The 20504-nt window shown below is 40.9% G+C and overlaps 1 protein-coding gene across 11 annotated transcripts in view; it reads right to left on the bottom strand.

The window, feature by feature from the left end:
- The window catches only part of THOC2 (THO complex 2), a 294745-nt gene that overhangs the window by 17355 nt on the left and 256886 nt on the right, over positions 1–20504 (bottom strand). For 8 of the 11 annotated variants that reach the window (XM_033944982.1, XM_033944978.1, XM_033944980.1 and 5 more), the window contains 3 exons: positions 16099–16236; positions 2752–2818; positions 2514–2662 (listed from right to left, as the gene is read on the bottom strand). In XM_033944982.1, the coding sequence (XP_033800873.1) occupies positions 2514–2662; positions 2752–2818; positions 16099–16236 (354 nt within the window). Of the gene's footprint in view, positions 1–2513; positions 2663–2751; positions 2819–16098; positions 16237–20504 lie in introns of those variants that run through there. The other 3 variants (XR_004539500.1, XR_004539501.1, XR_004539502.1) reach the window with 2 other exon arrangements.

Below are 20504 nucleotides of genomic sequence, written 5' to 3'. Positions count from 1 at the left end.
AGTTTATATTCTCCAGATTACACTCCACTGGATCTTTTGTTGAATCACGAAAAACAGCCCATCACACTCCGCTGAGTCTCTTGTTACGTCAGCCCAACACAAAACTGTGTTTTGCCCACTGCCATCTTCAGGAGTTGTAACTGAGTAAGGCTCTATTCTCCTCTCAAACCCCTGGTTTCTGCATTGTGTTGAAGATGTATATTTTAATGGTATGTGGAAGGTTTAAGAGAGTAATTCTTTTTTGATGTGTAGTTAGGTTGTAATGTTATTTTAATGATTTATGAAGGTTCGAGAGGAGATTAGAGCCTTAACCAGTTACAGCTCCTGAAGACGCCAGTGGGCGAAACACAGTTCTATGTCGGGCTGACTGCTTACGACTTAACAAGAGACTCAGCGGAGTGTAACATAGTAATGACGGCAGATAAAGACCTAAACGGTCCATCCAGTCTTCCCATTAGTTATACCCATATTAACTTGTCTCTACTTTGATATTTCTGGGTTGTAGACTGTAAAGTCCACCTGGTATTGTCCTAGGTTCAAATACTGAAGTTACTGCAAAAGCTCACTCCAGCCTATCCAACCATCCTACTTGCAGGATATCTACCATAAAGTCTGGCCAGTAACATCCTCATGTTCCAAGTTAGTGGAGTTCCCATTGATGCCCTCCTCAGCCCATCTTACACCAAATCACCACATCTGGGACACAGACCATGCAAGTCTGTCCAGTTCCCCAATCTACATCCTTCTTTTTCTAACTACAGATCCTGTGATGGGCTGTTTTTCGTGATTCAACAAAAGATCCAGTGGAGTGTAATCTGGAGAATATAAACTGTCTTTCTGTTAAAGACGAAGAATAGATATAGATTTGACAGAGATTGCATTCCAGGACTGGAAGTGAAAATCAATGGATGTTTGTTCTATTTATGTATTGTATTATAATTTATTATTCTGATTATGTGTGGGGGGGGAGGGGGGTTCACGGAGGTATGTGGTTTGATATTAAATGTGTGGTAAGAATATGTTTTGTGATTTGTGATAATATAACATAACTTTACAAAACTTTATTCTTCTATACTGCCATAATCAAACGACTTCTTGGCAGTTTACAAGGAAGAAGACTGGACAATCAGTAATTACAAATAGTTAAAATACAACAATTTTCTTAAATATACTCAATATCAGATTATCATGACAACAACATCCACATTTTTAAAAAGTGTGTAATTGAATGGAATTTAAAGTACTTATACAATAGCTTTTTGAATATTTGGAAATTGATGCAAATTTATTGGGGAAATCCTGAAAACCCAAATGGATTGTGTCCCTCAAGAACCAACAAGACAACCTTGATCTATTAGGTTTGGGGGAGTTTTGGAGGGCTCACAATAAATTTTAAGGGATATATGATGAGATGTACATCTAGCACACTTTATGTGAAGTTTATGGCAATGCCCTCTAAGGTGTCCCACTGCTCTGTTGGCATGTCTGTGTGGCCAGTCCATCACAATAATGGCCATTCCCATATCCAAATGGTCTGGATTTGGGTATATTCAACTTGAACGTTTGTTTGAAAATGGGGTATTAAATTAAGTATCCTAAGGGTTGGATGTTCTTTCGGCCTAGACGTCCAAGTAGGCGAATTTTAGAAAAAAACTTTGGGGACATCTAGCAGTTTGGTTTTCGAAAATGGACATTTCTGTGCCTCAGACTTTGGACATTTAGCAGGAAACATCCAAATTGATCTTAGATGTCCTTTTCTAAAAAATGGCCCTCTCTTTATGTAAATGCTAATTTGTCCTTGACTATTTGAAATTTAAAGGCAAGTAGTCATTTGCAATTCTGAAGTTATCCTTGTTAGCTGCACAAAAGCAAAATGCACCATGAAATGCTGGTATGTAAAGGACACGATCCATTCATCTCTCAATATTGCCCGACTTGTCCTTATAAATAAGCAGTACTGAGGATACAAAGTAAGGGACATTAAACAGCAACAGGAGGAATTTTAATGGAGAAAATCAAACAGCAATGCCATATATGATAGGCTATCTGGAAGGAGAAGCAACAGGGAATATAATGCCCAGAATAAAAACTAGATGGTGTTCATAAGTACTGAAATCCCAGCAGGAACCTCCCATTGCTTATGGGGGAATAAACTACCAGAAGAAACTTATGAAAATGAATTGTGTTTACTGTTGGTTTACATTCACTTCATAGAGAATGTGAGCCAGCATAACATGGTCCATCTTTTACACTGAAAGATCATTAGAATCTGGGCTATTTACTTCCAAGAAACGAGTTTCACAGGGATATGAGAAACTCTCTCCTTAAAGTTCTGAAACTGCTTACGATGTGCAATAGTTCTGACTAAGTCATTAAGTTATCCAGGTCATGATTGCAAACTGGCATTTCATAAGCACTAATCAAGTTAATTGACTGCCATCATCTGAGGCTTCAGGAGTCTATATTACAGAAAAAAGATTTACTAGAGTGGGGTAATGGGAAAGGTTATCTACCTTCTTGCTTCCAGAGGAACTTTTCTCCATCTTTTCAGGTTTCAGTGAATCACTCTTTTCTTTGCTAGAAGATTTTGATTTATTTTTCTCTTTCTCATTTGAACGAGGGGAATCAGAAGGACTTTCACTTTTATGTTTGGAAGAGCCACCTGAAATAATATGGAGCTCATGAATCTCTGTGGAATGGTTGGAAACATATAACAAATCGAAGAAAAAAAATATATATATCCTTATTTACCTGTTCCATTTTCCTCTTTCCGTCTTTTTAATTCTTGGCTCACCTCACGGTCATTGTTTGAATGATCCTAAAGTTGAAAATAACCAAATGAAAATTATGATTAAATATATGGAGGTCTGTTACCACATCTTACACAGAAGCAAACTCGATTTTATGTGGCAGGCTTTTAGAAATGAGAAATTTCAAACACTGAAGTCTGGAAATTATGAAGGTGGGCCCAGCTCATCACTTTGTTATCCAACAGGATGAGAAAAAAGTCTCAGTGAACACTAAAAATTTGTAGGACACAGAAAGATGCAGAAGTGATCCTCTCTATAATATGTGCTCGCATTAGCTTACACAAAGAAGAAAGATGTCTGGATTTTGAGACACGTTTCTTGGGAAGCTTCAAAACCACCGGTTCTAAGGGTGGCATGTCTGGAGGAGTTGGCTTAGCTATCTTACCTGAGGGAGACAGTGAGGATAACGGCTCCTCAGGAGAACATTTAGCTGATTTCCCCCAAAGATGAGAACTTCCCAAATGAAGGTTTGATTAAGGTCGAGGTGAAAGGTGATAGCCCCATAGAAGACTTGACTGGATTCGGGGTTGAGATCGGAATCAGGGTCAGGGCCTTAGATGAAGGCCTATCCATGCCGCTGAATATTTTTTCTACCTGAATTCGATGACATTTAAGGGCTCGAGATTGAAGCGTAGCACAGCGGGCACACGACTCCGGATGATGGTCAGGTCCTAAACACTGTACACACCAGTTGTGTGGGTCAGTGAGGGAGATCGCGCGCTAGCAGCGGCTACACTTCTTGAAGCCTGTGACCGGCCGGGACACAGAATGAAACGCGCAATAAACACAGCGACCCTGTAAGGAAAAAACATGAGCCACGGTGAGAGAAGGCACGAGTAGAACTAAGTCTAGCGCAGAGTGTCGAAATGAGGACTTCTTGGCTCCGCAGAGAACTGAGGATACGCGCACCCTATATCGGGCGGGAAGGCACTCGCGCATGTGCGGTGCGGCAGTCGCAAATTTTCTAAAAGTTTTACAAGTCTGATTGCGAGGCTGTCCGTATCGGGGCTTCGTGGATGACATCACCTACATGTGAGAATATGCTGCCTGCTTGTCCTGGGATAAAGAACTGTATCAGTCTAGAGGGCAATAGAGAAATTTAAATTATCTCACTAATTATTCCTCTCTCTAGAAGATCATTGATAAATATGTTCAAAAGCAGCAGAACTAGCACACACCCCTGGGAAAACCCACTATTTATTCACAAAAATACCTCTCATGTGTAATCTTGAATAACTTCAAAAAATAATTTCAAAAAATAAATGAATATAGTGACAAGTGTTCAGCTATAACACTTATCTCTGATGAACTAATGCTTACAAAGTTAATTGTTTTAGTAAAGAGGAGAGGCCTCAGATCCCCATGTGTTGTCAGTAAATTTATTCAACAACCACACTAGATAGGGAAAAAACCTCATCGGCACTCTTCCCCTCCTGACTATTGGTACCACAAAAATGTACCAGTAAGTACGAGTAAGTTTGAATACAGAGAGAAGTATTCCGATATTATTCTTACTCTGACACTGCTACATGTATTGTATTGTATGTTTTGCATGCAGGAGTCCACCGCCCTGATGCAGCTACACAGTGAAACGCCAGCTAGCTTTACCTTGGCGGGCATGGACCAGGCAAAGACGAAACAAGAAGGAAGTGAATAATAGAACAACAAGAATTCCCTGCCTAATAGAGCTAAGTTCTTTATATGAATCATATAAGAAAATTTCAGAACATTTTTGTGGTACCAATAGTTAGGAGAGGGAGAGTGTTGATGAGGTTTTTTTCCTATCTAGTGTGGTTGTTGAGTAAATTTACTGACAACACACGGGAATCTGAGGCCTCTTCTCTTTACTAAAGCAATTAACTTTGTAAGCATTAGTTCAGAGATAAGTGTAATAGCTGAACACTTGTCACTGTATTCATTTATTTATAGATAGATAGATAGATAGATAGACATTTTGATTTACAAAAACCCACTAGTTACCCTTCTTCATTGAGAATATGAACTATTTAACCCTACTCTCTGTTTTCTATCTTTCAACCAGTTCTTAATAGATAATAGAACATTACCTATCCCATGACTTTCTAATTTCCTCAGAAGTCTTTTATAATGTACTTTGTCAAACACCTTTTGAAAAATCCAGATGCACAATATCGACTTTATACAGGCAGTCCCCGGGTTAAGAACGAGTTCTGTTTTTTAAAAACCATTCTTAAGTTGAATTTTTATGTAACTCGGATCCTGTACAGTACACAGTCTATAAAAATTTAAAAGAAACAGTCCACAAAACAAAGTACTGCAGTTTAAATAGAAAAAAAAATAGGTTTACACTTACTTTTGTTCTTCATCTGTCCCACTGTCCTGCTCCAGCACCACATCCAACATTTCTCCCTCTCATCATCTGCACCTCACACCTCTCCCACCACGTCCAATATGTCTTTCCCCCTCCCTATGCCCAACAATTCACCTATTTCTTCATTTCCCCATGTGCACTCTCTTTCTCTCTCACTCAGACACCCATGCCCAACAATTCTCCCTTTCTATTCCCTCCCCCCACCTCAGTATTTCTTTCCCTTACTCCCTCCACTATTCCATCCTATCTCCCAAGTTCATGCACCCTCCCTCTTTTTTTCCTTTCTTCCTTCCATCCTTTTCCGAAGTTTGTGCTCTCTCCCTTCCTTCTGTGTCCCAGCGCGACCCTGCTTCTCCCTACCTGTTGAGAGGAGGAGGGAGATGGAAAGAAGAAAAATCATGGAAAAATTCTGATATGGGAAAATCCTTTTAAATCCTGAAGATAAAACAGGTGAAGTAGGATAACTAAGAAAAGCCAAAGCTCACAGAAACTTTTCTCTCTCTCTCTGCAACTGACATCTATCTTATCTATCTCTGCAGCTGATAGAAACAGTAGATTAACTGTGAAAAGATATTTCACACCATTTACCAGAAGGCATACAAGGATGGGGAAATACCCAGTCTTTAAGCTAAGTTAACTACTATGTCAGTGAAACTTGAGAGAAACTAACAGGTCCTAATGCTGCGGTTTGGCACCAGGGCCCACCCAGCCAGATATCATGAAAAGATAAACACAGACCATGGTCCGAAGATAGAATTCTCAGAAGATAGAATTCTCAAGAATTATCATCTAATAGCAAGTGTCAGAAATGTGGTACAGCTGGGAGGGGGTTTTGATGCTCGGAATTGCTTATATGGTATAGGAAAGAGGCATTTCTGGGAAAAGGTTAGGTCTTACGGTAAACAGAGCGAACGTATAACATGACGCAGGTAAACCAGCCAATAAATGAATGTAGTTAGGCAGTAATGCATAGGAAAATAGCCAATAAGGATGTATCATGTGATCTAGGCCAACGTGGTGTTGGCCACTAAGAAATGTATAAAAACAGGCCTTTAAGAGGAAGTGAACAGAACAGACTTCAGAGGATCTTCAGGCCTGGAGATCACCTTCTGTTACGCTATATGCTAAATGATTTATTTCTGTAAGCTGTTATTGATTGACTAAATAAATATATACTTATTGAAACCAGTATATAGCGTGTGAGGTCGCCTTTGAGGTAGGCCTGGACAGCTGCCTACTTCACTGTCCCAAAGCGCCTCTCCTCCTCCCTTCCATGTCCCTCCTTCTCCCTTCCTTGTATCAACGCACCCCTCATCATCTTTCCCTCCATTTTGCATCCCAAATTTGTGCCTCCCATGGGTGTTTACTTCCTCTGGTCAGCTCCCTCCTCCTATCACAGTTCTCTCTGCAAAGCTGCAGCCATGGCTCCTGCATGCAGCTGACCCGGCAGCCTGACCCTTCGTTCTTCACATGGGTGTTTACTTCTTCTGGCTGGCTCTCTCTTCCCAGTGGCACTTCAAGCCATGGCTGCTGGTTCCTGCTCGTGGCTGACCCAGAAGCCTTACCTCTGACGTGAGGGAAGGTTTCTGGGTCAGCCGCGAGCCTCGTGCTGGAACCAGTGGCTACGGCTTTGCAAAGTGCCACTGGGAGAAGAGAGCCGGCCACTGGGAGAGAGCCGCGGGAAGCATGATGGGTCAGGCCGCCGAGTCAGCTACGAGCTGCGGCTTTGCAAACAGAACTGCGATGGGAAGAGGGAGCCAGCCAGAGGAGGTAAACACCCACGGGAGGCACAATTTTGGAACACAGAATGGAGGGAAAAATGACAAAGGGCGCATTGGATATAGGGGAGTCCCTGGACATCGTGTACCTGGACTTTAGCAAAGCATTCGATAGCGTACCACACCGCAGGTTACTGAGCAAGATGAGTTCTATAGGATTAGGTAACACATTGACGAAATGGGTTGGGAGCTGGCTTAGAGGTAGGCTCCAAAGGGTGGTGGTGAACGGCACCCCCTCCGAAATGACGGAGGTGATTAGTGGAGTACCACAGGGCTCAGTCTTGGGCCCAATCCTATTCAACATCTTTATAAGAGACTTGGCAGAAGGGCTTCGAGGTAAAATAACATTATTCGCCGATGACGCCAAACTGAGTAATGTAGTGGGCAAATGCACAACAGACGAAGATTCAGTGCCCGACAACATGATGCACGACCTACTCCTACTGGAGCGATGGTCTAGGACATGGCAACTCAACTTCAATGCCAAAAAATGCACAGTTATGCACCTGGGCAGCCAGAATCCATGCAAGTCTTATACCCTTAATGGCGAGATCCTAGCAAAAACGGTAGCAGAACGAGACTTGGGGGTAATCGTCAGTGAGGACATGAAGTCTGCCAATCAAGTGGAGCAGGCTTCGTCCAAGGCAAGACAAATCATGGGCTGCATACGAAGGGGTTTCGTCAGTCGTAAGGCGGAAGTCATTATGCCATTGTATAGATCCATGGTGAGGCCCCACCTGGAATACTGTGTGCAATTCTGGAGGCCGCATTATCGCAAGGATGTGCTGAGACTGGAGTCGGTGCAAAGAATGGCCACCCGGATGGTCTCGGGACTCAAGGATCTACCATACGAAAAACGGCTTGACAAATTACAGCTATACTCGCTCGAGGAGCGCAGAGAGAGGGGGGACATGATCGAAACGTTCAAGTATCTTACAGGCCGCATCGAGGCGGAGGAAGATATCTTCTTTTTCAAGGGTCCCACGACAACAAGAGGGCATCCGTTGAAAATCAGGGGCGGGAAACTACGAGGTGACACCAGGAAATTCTTTTTCACTGAAAGAGTGGTTGATCGCTGGAATAGTCTTCCACTACAGGTGATTGAGGCCAGCAGCGTGCCTGATTTTAAGGCCAAATGGGATCGGCACATGGGATCTATTCACAGGGCAAAGGTAGGAGAGGGACATTAAGGTGGGCAGACTAGATGGGCCGTGGGCCCTTATCTGCCGTCTATTTCTATGTTTCTATATATTGGGACATAGAATAGAGGAGGAGGGTCACATTGGAACAGGAAGGGAGGAAGAAGGGGTGCGTTGACACAAGAAGCGAGTGACAGGACTCCGGTTTGTAAGTACAAGTTTGATGTAAGTCGGGCGTTCTTAAACCGGGGATTGCCTGTATTTATTTTTCCAATATTTAACCTGAAGTTCCTTTAGTCTCAAAGCAAGATAAAATAATTAACAGACAATAATACAATTAACACTAAAGAATAATAAAACAAAAACCACCACCACATAAAACAAAGATAAGATCATAAAATTAATAAAACAATAAAATGGAATTTATTTTCCTTTCCAGAGTTTATCATCATTAATTTACCCTCCCTATACAAAATCTTACTGATTAGATGGGAGATTTTAATACAGTACCACAGTTTTAGTATTAACCAACCTTCACATTATATAAAAAGTAGAATTTCAATTCAGTTTTAGCACAATAACAAAGAAATTTTTGAAACATTACATTGTGCAGAGCTGGTAAACTAATCTTTGCTAAGTTTCTCTCCCTCATTAGCATTCCTCTTTAAAATTAGTGCATGGAAAATGAGGAATTCTTCCCTTTAACTCATCATCTTCAGCTGTTCAAATGTATCGCAATATGCAGGAAGAGCTATGTAGAAAGATTTATGGATGACTAATCAGTTACATAAACAAATTCGTGCCTGTTAGTTTTCTAGGGGAAACCATAATCTCCTTACCCAAGGTTCGTTATTTTGCCAGTTTATACTAAGAATAGAGACCAAGGCTATGGGAAGAATACTTTTATTATGAAAATAGAAAAATACAGTTCATAAGCCAGCAGCAAATAATGATTATTCTTCACAAAATATCCGAATACATATATGAAACTCAGTACATAATTATCACACCACACTTACTAGATAAATGAGTAAAACTAATTCTTACACTCTAAATAATTCCTTATAATAATAATTCCTGATTAGCAGCAATCTATTACAGTTTATCACCAAGTGTAGCTTTACAAATCCTTATCCTATACAACAAATAGAATACTTTTATCTAACCCCAGCAGATAAGATAGATAAGTTCCTTATTCTCACCATCCAATTAGGCCTTAGCCCAGGAGATGGAATTATTCTTCTCAGCACGAAAGATATGAATTCCCTTGATACAGGAACAAGAGTTTGTCAGTCACTGGTCCAGCTGTAAATTAGGTTGGCAGCAAAGGTTTCCTTTATGTGATGGAATCCAGATCTGTTTAAAGTCCGGTTCTCTCTCTCTCAGGCAGAGAGTCACAAGAGGTAACTGTTCAGCTCTTTAATTATTATAGAAGATACACAGAGAAACCTATGATAAGATGCAAGTTCACTCACATCCCAGCATAGACTAAACTAATAATTAGCACGTTCCACTTGGATCTCGTCAGATGACCTCTCTGGACCAATCCAGAAACATAACTTCAATGAATATCCTTTCTGTATAGAGTCTCGCACAAGCTGTGAAGCAGAGGCGCCTTTGTTAGATAAGACCAGCACAGGAGCCATAATTCCCCCAAGATTCACAGACTGAGCATGTAGGCATAGCTGGATGTCCTTGACTAGAATACAGTTCTGGTACATATCCAGAATGCATCAGGCAGAAACAGCAAAGATGTATTCTTCTTTCTCTTCTTGCAAGGTTTAGGCTGGAATGATTTCTTGCAGACAATGGTTCAGGCTTCATGTCGTCAGAGAGGCCTAACCTTCAGGTACAAATAAGGAAACACCCCTAAAGCTATAGAGATACCTTGTTTACTTGAATGCTAGATTGAACACTAACATCTCTCATGGACTTTCCTGGTCTCTTTTCTAGACTTACGTTATTAAGCAATACACAAGTTTTTGTGTTTTTTTAATGTTTAATGCAGCACGGTTACCTAAATCACACTACACTTTGCACCTTTTGTTGCCTCTCAGTTTTTATTTGGATTTTTACTCTTCTCAACATGCACAATCATCTTTTCAATATCAATGTGGGTACCCAATGCACAGTGTCCAAATACATATATTTATTTTATTTATTTATTTTCTTTTTTCCATTTGTGCATCACACATACCAATACAAGCTCTAGGCGACATTACACTCTATGCAAGCATATAAGGACTGGATAGGAGAATACCTTTTATAGCCCCATTGCTATGGAACCAGCCGCCCAAGGATCTTTGTTCAGAACAATCGATGTCTATATTCAAAGCACTATTGAAAGCCCTTTTTTATGGCTTTTGGATGACTGGGTATGGGGGTTAGCACAGAGTCAGAGGCTTGTCAATATTTCTACCTCTAAACATTGTTTCTATTTTTCCTTGAAAGATTATCTGTCCTACAGAATATTGTAGTTCTTTTCTCTTTTAAAAGATTTGTTATTGTAAACCTCTTTGGTCTGTGACGGGTCGTATATTAAATAAAGATAATCTAACCTAACCTTATGTCCTGGCTCTTTAGAGGTGAAGGCTAATTCAATATGTGAGGTCCCTGCAGTACTAATGATCCTTCTTAAGGCACGAAAACCCTCAACCTTCTTAGCATATTGGAGGAGATTTTAATACTGGCAAAGAGTAAGCAGCCTGTTATGTCAACTATTGTTTGGTAGGTCAAAGGTGTGATTGGATAAGCCTATTACTACAGAGTGTTTATAGGTAGCCTTTAAGCTTCTTCATCAAGGTCACAAGCTGTATCTCGAGGAGAATCTAGAAGATGTTTGAACTGGAAATGGTGACCTAGTACAGTGTTCTTCAACCGCCGGTCCACAGAAATTTCCTACCAGTCCACAGGGCCAGCACATGCATCAAGCCCAAAACAGTGTTCTTCAACTGCAGATCCATGGTGTGATCGATGAGGTGTTATCTTCGAGCCAGCTCCCTCTTCCTAACTGATTCAGTGCACAAAGCCAAGGGCAGTGGCTCCTACGGGCATCCTGCACCTGAACTGGAAGCCTTCTCTCTGACGTTGCAACGTCAGAGGGAAGGTTTTCCGATGAGGCACAGGACATGCAAGGTGCAATTAGTACTATTATGGGGGCGGGGTCTGGGGTGGAGATTGGGTCTGGCCCACGACTTAGCCCAGTGTTCTTCAACCGACGGTCCATGGACCGATGCCGGTCCACAGAATAATTATTTTATTTCTGCCAATCCATAGGTGTAAAAAGGTTGAAAAACACTGACCTAGTACACATATGTGCAGAAATCTCATGCACAGTTTCCTGACTGTTATATAGAAATATGCCTCTGACAGGTCCAGCAATGTGAGAAATTCTCCTGGTTTCATGGAGGAAATCACCAACCAAATGGTCTCTGTAAAAAAGAGCACTTGCAGTGAGGCACTCACCCTTTGTGGTCCAATATGAGTCAAATGAGCCTCCTTCTTGGATACTAAAAAATAGATGCCTCAGTTCTGAGCTACTTCTGCCTTACTGAGATGAACACATTGCAAATAGAGGAAGTTTTTTTAGGTTTGTTTGTTGTTGTTGTTGCTTTTTCACTGAGTGATCTACAAATGTTTAACCGAGGAACTGTTTTTTAAAATCTAATTTTAATAAGGGGACAGAGCTAGGATACCATGGCTAGCCAGGATGTCACCCTGAAAGAAAGCAGATAACTTCACAGAATGGGAGCAGCTTAAGGAAAAAGGGCTATTTAAGAGCAAAAAAAAAAAAAAATTATTTGTTTTATTGGGTCAAAAGAGAGGTTGACAAACTGATTTTTAAGTCTACATGCTTCTCTCTTTGACCCACTTAGAGTTTTGCCCTCAGGAGCAATTTATTTTGCATCACATTTATTTTAAAAGGTACATTTGCATGCTTATATTAATTTGTAATCGATAATACCACACTCTGTCACAACAGATTTAATAAGCATTCATTCATATGAAACCTCCACCAGAGCTCATTCCTCGTTAGAAACCAGCCACCTGGATGCTAACTTGATCCTCAGATGCACCACTCCACATTCAAACTATTTCATTACGTTAAGATTGATATGCAAAATATTCCCTGTATTACGAATATTGAAAGAGCCTAGGTTGACAACGATGGATAAGGCTTTTCAAGAAAAATGGACTGTGATATTAAATAGATGTTTGAGAGATCTTATGATCTTATTAGTAGAAACAACAGCAGATATTGAAAGAGTTAAAATTAAAAAATTCAGCAATGGAAGTGGAGATGCAAGAAAAAATAGATAAAGAGGAATTTGATAAAAAAACGTGATGAATTAGAAGAAACACTTCTTCAATTCTGAGAATCCATAAAACAGACCCAAGATAAAAAAAATTAAAACGTGATGAACGATATTATCAAATGGATAAAGTATATTCTTGGAATACTAAACAACAAGTAGTGGCCCCGATGCATAAGAAAGTGGCATTTGGAGTGCTCTCAGATAAATCAAATGTTACAAGTGATGAGTCAGTAAAAGCTACCTTGACTAAATCATCGGGGACGAGCAAAGCGTACAGAGGGGACGCTCCAGAGGACGAGGCCGGATAACATCCAGAGGCCGGGTGAAACCCCAGCTTCACAGCAGGGACAAGTAGAATCCCTTATTATAAATTTATCCAATTTCCATCTAACAAGAGCACAAGAAGAGGTTTTACAACTTGGCCTAGGATTTGTTTTGAAACAAAAAACGGATTTTTTTTTAGGCTGAAAATAGCATTTCATAAATTTTTGAGAAAATTACAAATTTGAGTGTTCTTTAATAATGAGGATACAGGTGTATATCAAAGTGATCATTGGGTCTGTAAAAAGCCATCGAGATGGAGCCCTCCGGGTCCGATGGATCCAGTGTTAATGACCTTCAAAAATCTGATTCTATCAAAACTTGCTTCCATTGAAGAGAAGGGAAATAAATCCAAGATAGGATATACTTTAACTTTGACTCAATACCAAGCGATTCAACAGCTAAGAAACACTAAGGAATTGATCATTTCTAAAGCAGATAAAGGAGGAGCTACGGTCCTCCAAAATAGAAGCCAATATTTAGCAGAAGCAGAGCGTCAGCTTAGTGACTCTATATCATATATTGAGTTACAACAAGATCCTATAGCCCCCATAATGAAGGATATATTTGACTGGGTTATGCTCCACTATGAACAAAAGATGCTTACAACGAAAGAGTACCAATTTTTATTAGAAAAATATCCTGAGGTTCCCTACATATATTTTGTTCCGAAGGTGCATAAAGATGTAAACAACCCCCGAGGGAGACCCATAGTTAATACAAGAAATACTCTCTGGACACTGTGTATTTGGACTTCAGTAAGGCGTTTGATAGTGTTCCACACCGTAGGTTATTAAACAAGATGAACTCGTTAGGGCTAGGAGAAACAATGGGTAGCATGGTTACAAGACTGGCTTAGCGGCAGGCTTCAAAGGGTAATGGTAAACAGTATCCTCTCAAAAACGTCGAGAGTGACCAGCGGAGTGCCACAGTCTTGTTTAATATCTTTATAGGGGATCTGACTCAGGGACTTCGAGGCAAAATTACACTATTTGCCGATGACGCTAAACTATGCAACGTTGTGGGCAAGGCAACAGAACCTGACAGCGCAACCAGGCCCAACTATGGAGCAAACCTGCTTGTATTGGAAAAATGGTCCAGTACTTGGCAACTAAACTTTAATGCCAACAAATGTAAAGTAATGCACCTTGGGAGCAGAAATCCATGCACGGTGCATCCTTGAACGGTGAAAACTTAACAAGAACTACTGCAGAAAGGGACTTGGGCGTTCTCATCTGGGAAGATATGAAAGCTGCTAATTTCTAACTAGTGTTACCCCAGTGATTTCATAAGGAAATCAGGTGGAGAAAGCTTCAGCAAAGGCCAGACAAATGCTGGGTTGCATCAAAAGGAGCTTTATCAGCCGAAAGCCGGAAGTCATACTACCGTTATACAGATCCATGGTGAGACCTCACCTGGAGTACTGTGTCCAATTTTGGAGGTCACATTATCAAAAGGATGTGAAGAGATTGGAGTCGATACAGAGAATGGCCACTAGGATGGTCTCAGGATTTAAAGACATCAGACTGCGCTTATATTCTCTCAAGGAGCACAGAGAAAGGGGGGACATGATAGAAACATTCAAATACATCACGGGTCACATCCAAGTGGAGGAGGAAATCTTTTCTCTAAAGAGTCCCATGGCGACAAGAGGACATCCTCTAAAACTTAAGGGAGGAAGATTTCATGGTGAAATACTTCTTCACCGAACGGGTGATTGATCGATGGAATGATCTTCCACACCAGGTGGTTGAGGCCAGTAGCGTGCTCGACTTCAAAAGTCGATGGGACAAACAGGTGGGAGTACTACAGGGTTATGCTCAAACGATGGATACTCCAGGGAAGAAGGGTTCTTGAGTAGGCAGACTAGTTGGGAGGGAGGGTTCTTGAGTGGGCAGACTTGTTGGGCCGTCGGCCCTTTTCTGCCATCATACTCTATATTTCTCTTGGAACCCTTGTTTAAGTTCCTAGATGCTTTGTAAAAAACTGAAGCAGCTAAGGTCCCTTCTTAGTTAAAGGATTCTTCACATTTTTTAAGAATTTTGAAAAATGAGATTGAGGTGGATGTAGACATTTGATTGGTCTCTTTAGATCTGGTATCGTTGTATACTAAAATCCCTCAGGATGGAGCAATGTCAGTGATCACTGAAGCATTACGAGTGTTCTCACAGATGTTTAATCATGAAATACCTCCTACGATGGAAGCGGCGCTCCTGAATTTTTGTTGTTTTGGGGTTTATGTTGGAGAAGATGCTTTGATACAGCTGGGAATGACAGTGGCTCGAATGGTCAAAGTCACTCAATAGAAGCATAGTGTTGGCCCGGACTAGAGGGGAATGGTGGTGAAGTTGGAGAACTGGTAGACTATGTATAGATTAGCAGCACTAGGTATGCATCGTTTGGGACTATTTGAACAAGATGGTGCTGCTTTCAGCAGTGGCAAGGTACTACAGATAGCTTGGGACTTTCTTGACATAAATATGTATGGGAGTACTAAGTGGGGGAGAGAGAAGGGGGTAGCATAAGATGGAGCGAATGCATAGAAGAATCAATGTGCATTCACCAAAGGTTTGGTATTGTGCTTTTGTCTGCGCATTGTTATGCTGTTTGGAAACCATTAATAAATGCAGGTTCATTCAGGCAGGTTCAATTGGGCTGTAAAACCTCAAAGAAGCAGTACAATAAAGGGGATGAAGTACATCTGTGCAGATGTTCAGAAGATCTAATGTTCTTGAGGTGACCATTTTCTTTGTTTATATGCTAGAAATCTGGTTCTAAGTGTCCATATTCTCAGGGTATTTTCACACATTCCTTTTGCGTTTCCCTTCTTTTAGCATCATATAATAGAGGCATGGCTATTACAAATTGAAATTCCAAGACTAATTCAAATTAAGTCTCAATTTGGTAATCTGCTTTGTAACTTAAACCATTCTGATAGTTTTCCTTTCTGTAATTGATTTTAAGTAATTGTACAAGCTATTTTACTGAATCAAGTTATAGTCATTTTTTACGCTTCTGATCCCTTAACTTTCCAAATTCAATCTTGAACTATGTCTAAATCTGAAAGATTCTTAAATGAAAGTCTACTTTGCACAGTATATGCTATTCTTCAGTCTAATATTGCACCTGAAAATGTTTGACATTTACCCATGGAGAAGATTAAAACATAGCTGAGAATGAAATCAGCACTTAAACAGTGACCTTTCAAATATGAAGAGAACAGATGAAGAAGTGCTCCAACTGCAGGCTATTTCTACCTATTATGGGCAGCACTTCAAAGTTCCATCAAGATTCCTGCTGATGCCAGCATAAATTACAGCCTGATGAAAGTAGAGCTAAGTATACATCAACTTTTCCAAACCAATTTATAAACATGTCACAAACCCTTTTTCTTTCCTTCCTTTCCTTTTCCTCTTTCTTCTCTCGCTCGCGTGACCTTTCCCTTGACTTGTCCAAATCTTTCTTGTCCACTTCTCTCTCCTTGCTCTTGGACAATGCTGGAGTAGTATGGTTAGGGTAGTGCTGTTAAAAGAATGAATTATTACTAAATTACAATCCTTAATTTTTACATATATAAATCCAATCATCAACAAGAATCTGTACAACAGAGCTTCAAACACAAAGGGTTGCTCTGTTCTGAAATAGTAAACATTCATATAATAAAAAAAACCAAGTATTTACATTAACTATTAAGCAGCCACATTACTTGTGAGCTCTTAACCTCCTTCCAAATAGTCACAAATGCACAGCTAACTAAAGCTGAACTTGTAACATCAGAAGTTTTTACACAGGACTATTTGATCACATTCTATTTAAAAGAGTGACTAAAAATAAAGCTTTGCTTGCTGAATGGGTTGCATGGACATAATTGCAATTCCTGAAAGAAAGACTTTAAACAATACAATATCAAAATTAGATTCCAACAGCCTCCGAAGTCAACATTTCCAAGAAGTTAAGTAAAGTCAGTGAACAAAAAAAATGCTCAACTATGAGGTCATTCTCATTATTAATAATGAAACCATGTAGTTCTATCATATGATACTATTCTGTTTGGTATGTCTATGAGAACAAAGAGTCAAATATCATCAAGTAATAACAAACTTTTATTGATAATGACAGGAGTTGCCATGTAACATATCACTAGTAACTAGAAAAATTAAAACAAATCTTACTTATACATTCTGGTGGAATTCGTTGTGCCACATTTATAAAATGGAAAGAGTAATTGCTTTGCAGAATGGGAATTATAACAATTTTGAAAAGATCTGGGGTCCATTGGCAAATTATTGTAATGATTAGACATCATTTTTCACTAATAGTATATTTATACATAGGGAGGGGGATGGTATAAATTTATTTTTAAAGGTTAATTATTAAATAAGTTTATAATATTTATATGATATTTTTGATTGAAATATTTAAGGGAAGGGTGGGTGGGGAGGGTTTAATTTATATATTTAGGATGATATTAGTAAGAAATTCAAGTGATGTGTTTATTTTTTATGATGTAATATTGTGTACTTGTTGTAAGATGATAAAATGAATAAAGAATTGGAAAAAAAAATGAAACAAAAATATTTTCTGACTAATTAAAAAAAGGTGCTGCTCCTCTAGAATAGCTTTGCCACAGCAACACATTTTACAGCTATGGGCATACTGGCCATTACTGCTCACTGGCAAACTAAGCACAATTATACCAATTGGTCCAAATGCTGAGCACAAAAAAATTAACAGCAAACTATTTAGCTTATATTTCAAGATGACTGTGTTCAATATAAAATCGAACACTGAATTACGGCTAAATTCACCTTAAACCTTGCACTGATACTCATGAACAGTTGTGTACCTATAATTTGTGTTCTCTATTGATAGAATGAGAATGTAGATTAGGCTATACAGTTCGTTCTTTTGTATTTATTTTTGCAAAAATTTGGAATGAAATCAGATTCCACTCTTTATGTGAAAGTTTTTGTAAGCCTTTAAAAACGCTACTGTTTCAGAAATCATTAATAGATTCTCCCTCTCTACATTAGAAGATCATAAATAATGATGCTTTCCACTCTATGTACTTTAATTGTTCAGTCACTTAAAAGGGATAGGATTACTATTCTGCTAGGAGCACTCCCCTCACCCAACTCCAAAGTTTAACTTCAAAAGGAAGTGGGAAGTTATATATGATTAAGGTGACCATACGTCCAGTTTTGAACGGGACAGTCCCGTTTTTAGATCCCCTGTCCCATTGTCCCCATACACAGCTTCGGGACGCCGAAATGCCCCGTTTTCAGGGACAGTGTCCCGAAGTTGTGCGCAGGGACAATGGGACGGCGATCACTTCCTCTCCCTGCCACGCCAAAGCCATCCTCCCTCTTTCCCTTCGTCCTGCGCCCAATTCAACCCACTCCCCCGGGTCTGCAGCCGCTGCTGCATGCCAGCCTCTCTCCTTACCTCCCTTCAGTGAGGGCCAGAGTGAGGCTTGGTGGATCCTGAGAGGAGCTATTGGAGCCTCAAAATGAGGCTTGGATAGTAATGAACGAAACCACTAGAGCCCCAAAACGAGGCTTGGATTGCTATGAGTGCAGCAATTGCAGCTCCAGGACGAGGCTTGATTTTCACAGCGTGAAATCCAGAGCTGCAGTGGTTGAATAGTTAATGCCTCCCAAAAATACGAGTAGCAGCCAAGAAACCGAGGTAGGCGGGGAACAGGGGAGAGGAAAACGCGGACAAACTCTCACATTTTAGAGAGATGTCTGGACACTCCTTTAAAAAGAGGACTTGTCTGGCTAAATCTGGACATCTGATAATCCTAGACAGAAGAGGAGGGGGAATGAGGGGGGGGGTTGTGAGGGCTCCACTGAAAGTTTCTGGGTGGCAAGCAGCGGCAGCAGACCGGAGGTGTGGTGTTGAATTGGTTCTGGAGGGAGGTGGGGAGAGAGGCTGGCAGGCAGCGGCGGTGGACCGGGGGGGGGGGTGAATTGGTGCTGGAAGAAGGGAAGGAGGGAGGCTGGTTTTGGCGCGGCAGGGAGGGAGGGCAGTAGGCAGGTTGGCTTCGGAGGAGGGGGTGGGACAAAGGCTGGAAGGCAGTGAAGGGGACATAGGAAGAAGGCACTGGGGGCACTAAGGACATAAGATGGGACACTAAGGACATAGGAAGGAGGGAGGGAATAGAAAGGGACAATTGTTGGGCCTAAGTGCAGAAAGAAAGAAAGGATACACAGTCAGAAGGAAATGCAACCAGAGACTCATGAAATAACCAGAAAGCAAAGGTAGGAAAAATGATTTTATTTTCAATTTAGTGATCAAAATGTGTCAGTTTTGAAAATTTATATCTGCCGTCTATATTTTGCACTACATTTGTCTATTTTTCTATAGTTACTGAGGTGACATCTTTGAACCCCCCCCAAATATAAATGATAATTAACATTTTCTCTGCGTATAGGGTGCTTTGTGTTTTTTAAAATTTTATGGTTACCATTATGAAATAATAAGATATTGTGTGTACATGAAAAATGAATGGAAGAAATTGTGGATGGGGCTAGGGCGGGATTGGTGGTGGGGCTAGGGCAGGATTGGGGGGCGGGACTGAATATTAATAGATGTCCTGTTTTAATGAAAAAAATAAATGGTCACGTTATATATGACTCAATCTGATGTCCACAGAAAACACCAGTCTGTTTATCCCATGAATAAGCAGGTTAAATCGTCCCACCTGCAAGGACCTCCAAAGCACAAGTTTTCTGGAAATTCTTCAGACTCCCTTTAAAATTAATGAGTTGGGTTCGACAAGAAGGAGGTCAGCAACAACTTTTTAAATTATCAAAAAGTTTCTTAGTGCAGTATAGGCTAACTAAGAGTACAACAGTGAAGTCTCTATTTAAAATTTGATTATAAAAGCACATAGACTTTTTATAAAACTGCTATGCTGTGCACAGTTTAGAATTTGATTCCCACAACTAATCCCAAATATCACCCATCCCGGGCTTCATCTTTGTTTACCAGACTTTTAAACCAATTAGGAGGATAAAAGGTCTAATGAGGACACTTTCATCAGCCAGTACTTAGGCCCAGATTCACTAAAGATAGTGATTCAATCACTGTTGGCCGATTTGCAAATAGTGACTGATTCACTAACAAGTAAAATCGGGGCATGCAAACTTACCGACTCAATCGTTCAGTGAGCGACTGAGTCAGTGCAGAGCCCTGACAGTAGCGACTTAAACGCATGCCATCTGTCCCATCAAAAAAGCCCTCCCCCTGCGCTACCACCCCCGATCCACAGACCGTTTCCCCCCCCGGGAACCCCCAAAAATGGCAGGAGAGATGCCCACTTCTTCCTGCCACCAGACGACCACCGATGCCAAACTATTAAATATGGCAGGAGGGATGCCTACTCCCTCCTGCCACCAGACGCCAACGAATGGCAGGAGGGATGCCCACTCCCTCCTGCCAGCAGAGTGCCCCCCTCCCTCGGCCTCCCATCCCCCCTCCTCCCGGTTATCTTTTGTAGGGAGCAGGACGAGTCCCTCCTGCTCCTCCGCCGGCTGGTGCCATCTGCAATGCAGGCCTTAGGCCCCGCCCCATGCATCATCTGATGCAGGGGGAGGGGCCTAAGGCCCTGATTGGCTCAGATGCCTCATGACCCTCCCCTTGGGTGGGGTCTTAGGCATCTGAGCCAATCAGGGACTCCCATAGGAGTCCCCATAGGCTCTCTCTGTATCCCAGATACAAGGGGCAAGGAGCTAAGGCTCCTCCCCCTTGCAGGTAATAGTTTTCCCTTATTAATTACCAACTTG

This window comes from Geotrypetes seraphini, chromosome 5 (assembly GCF_902459505.1).
Source record: "Geotrypetes seraphini chromosome 5, aGeoSer1.1, whole genome shotgun sequence".
Lineage (NCBI taxonomy): Eukaryota > Metazoa > Chordata > Amphibia > Gymnophiona > Dermophiidae > Geotrypetes > Geotrypetes seraphini.
Note: the sequence above shows the minus strand (reverse complement) of the source record. Positions and strands in the feature narration are given on the sequence as shown.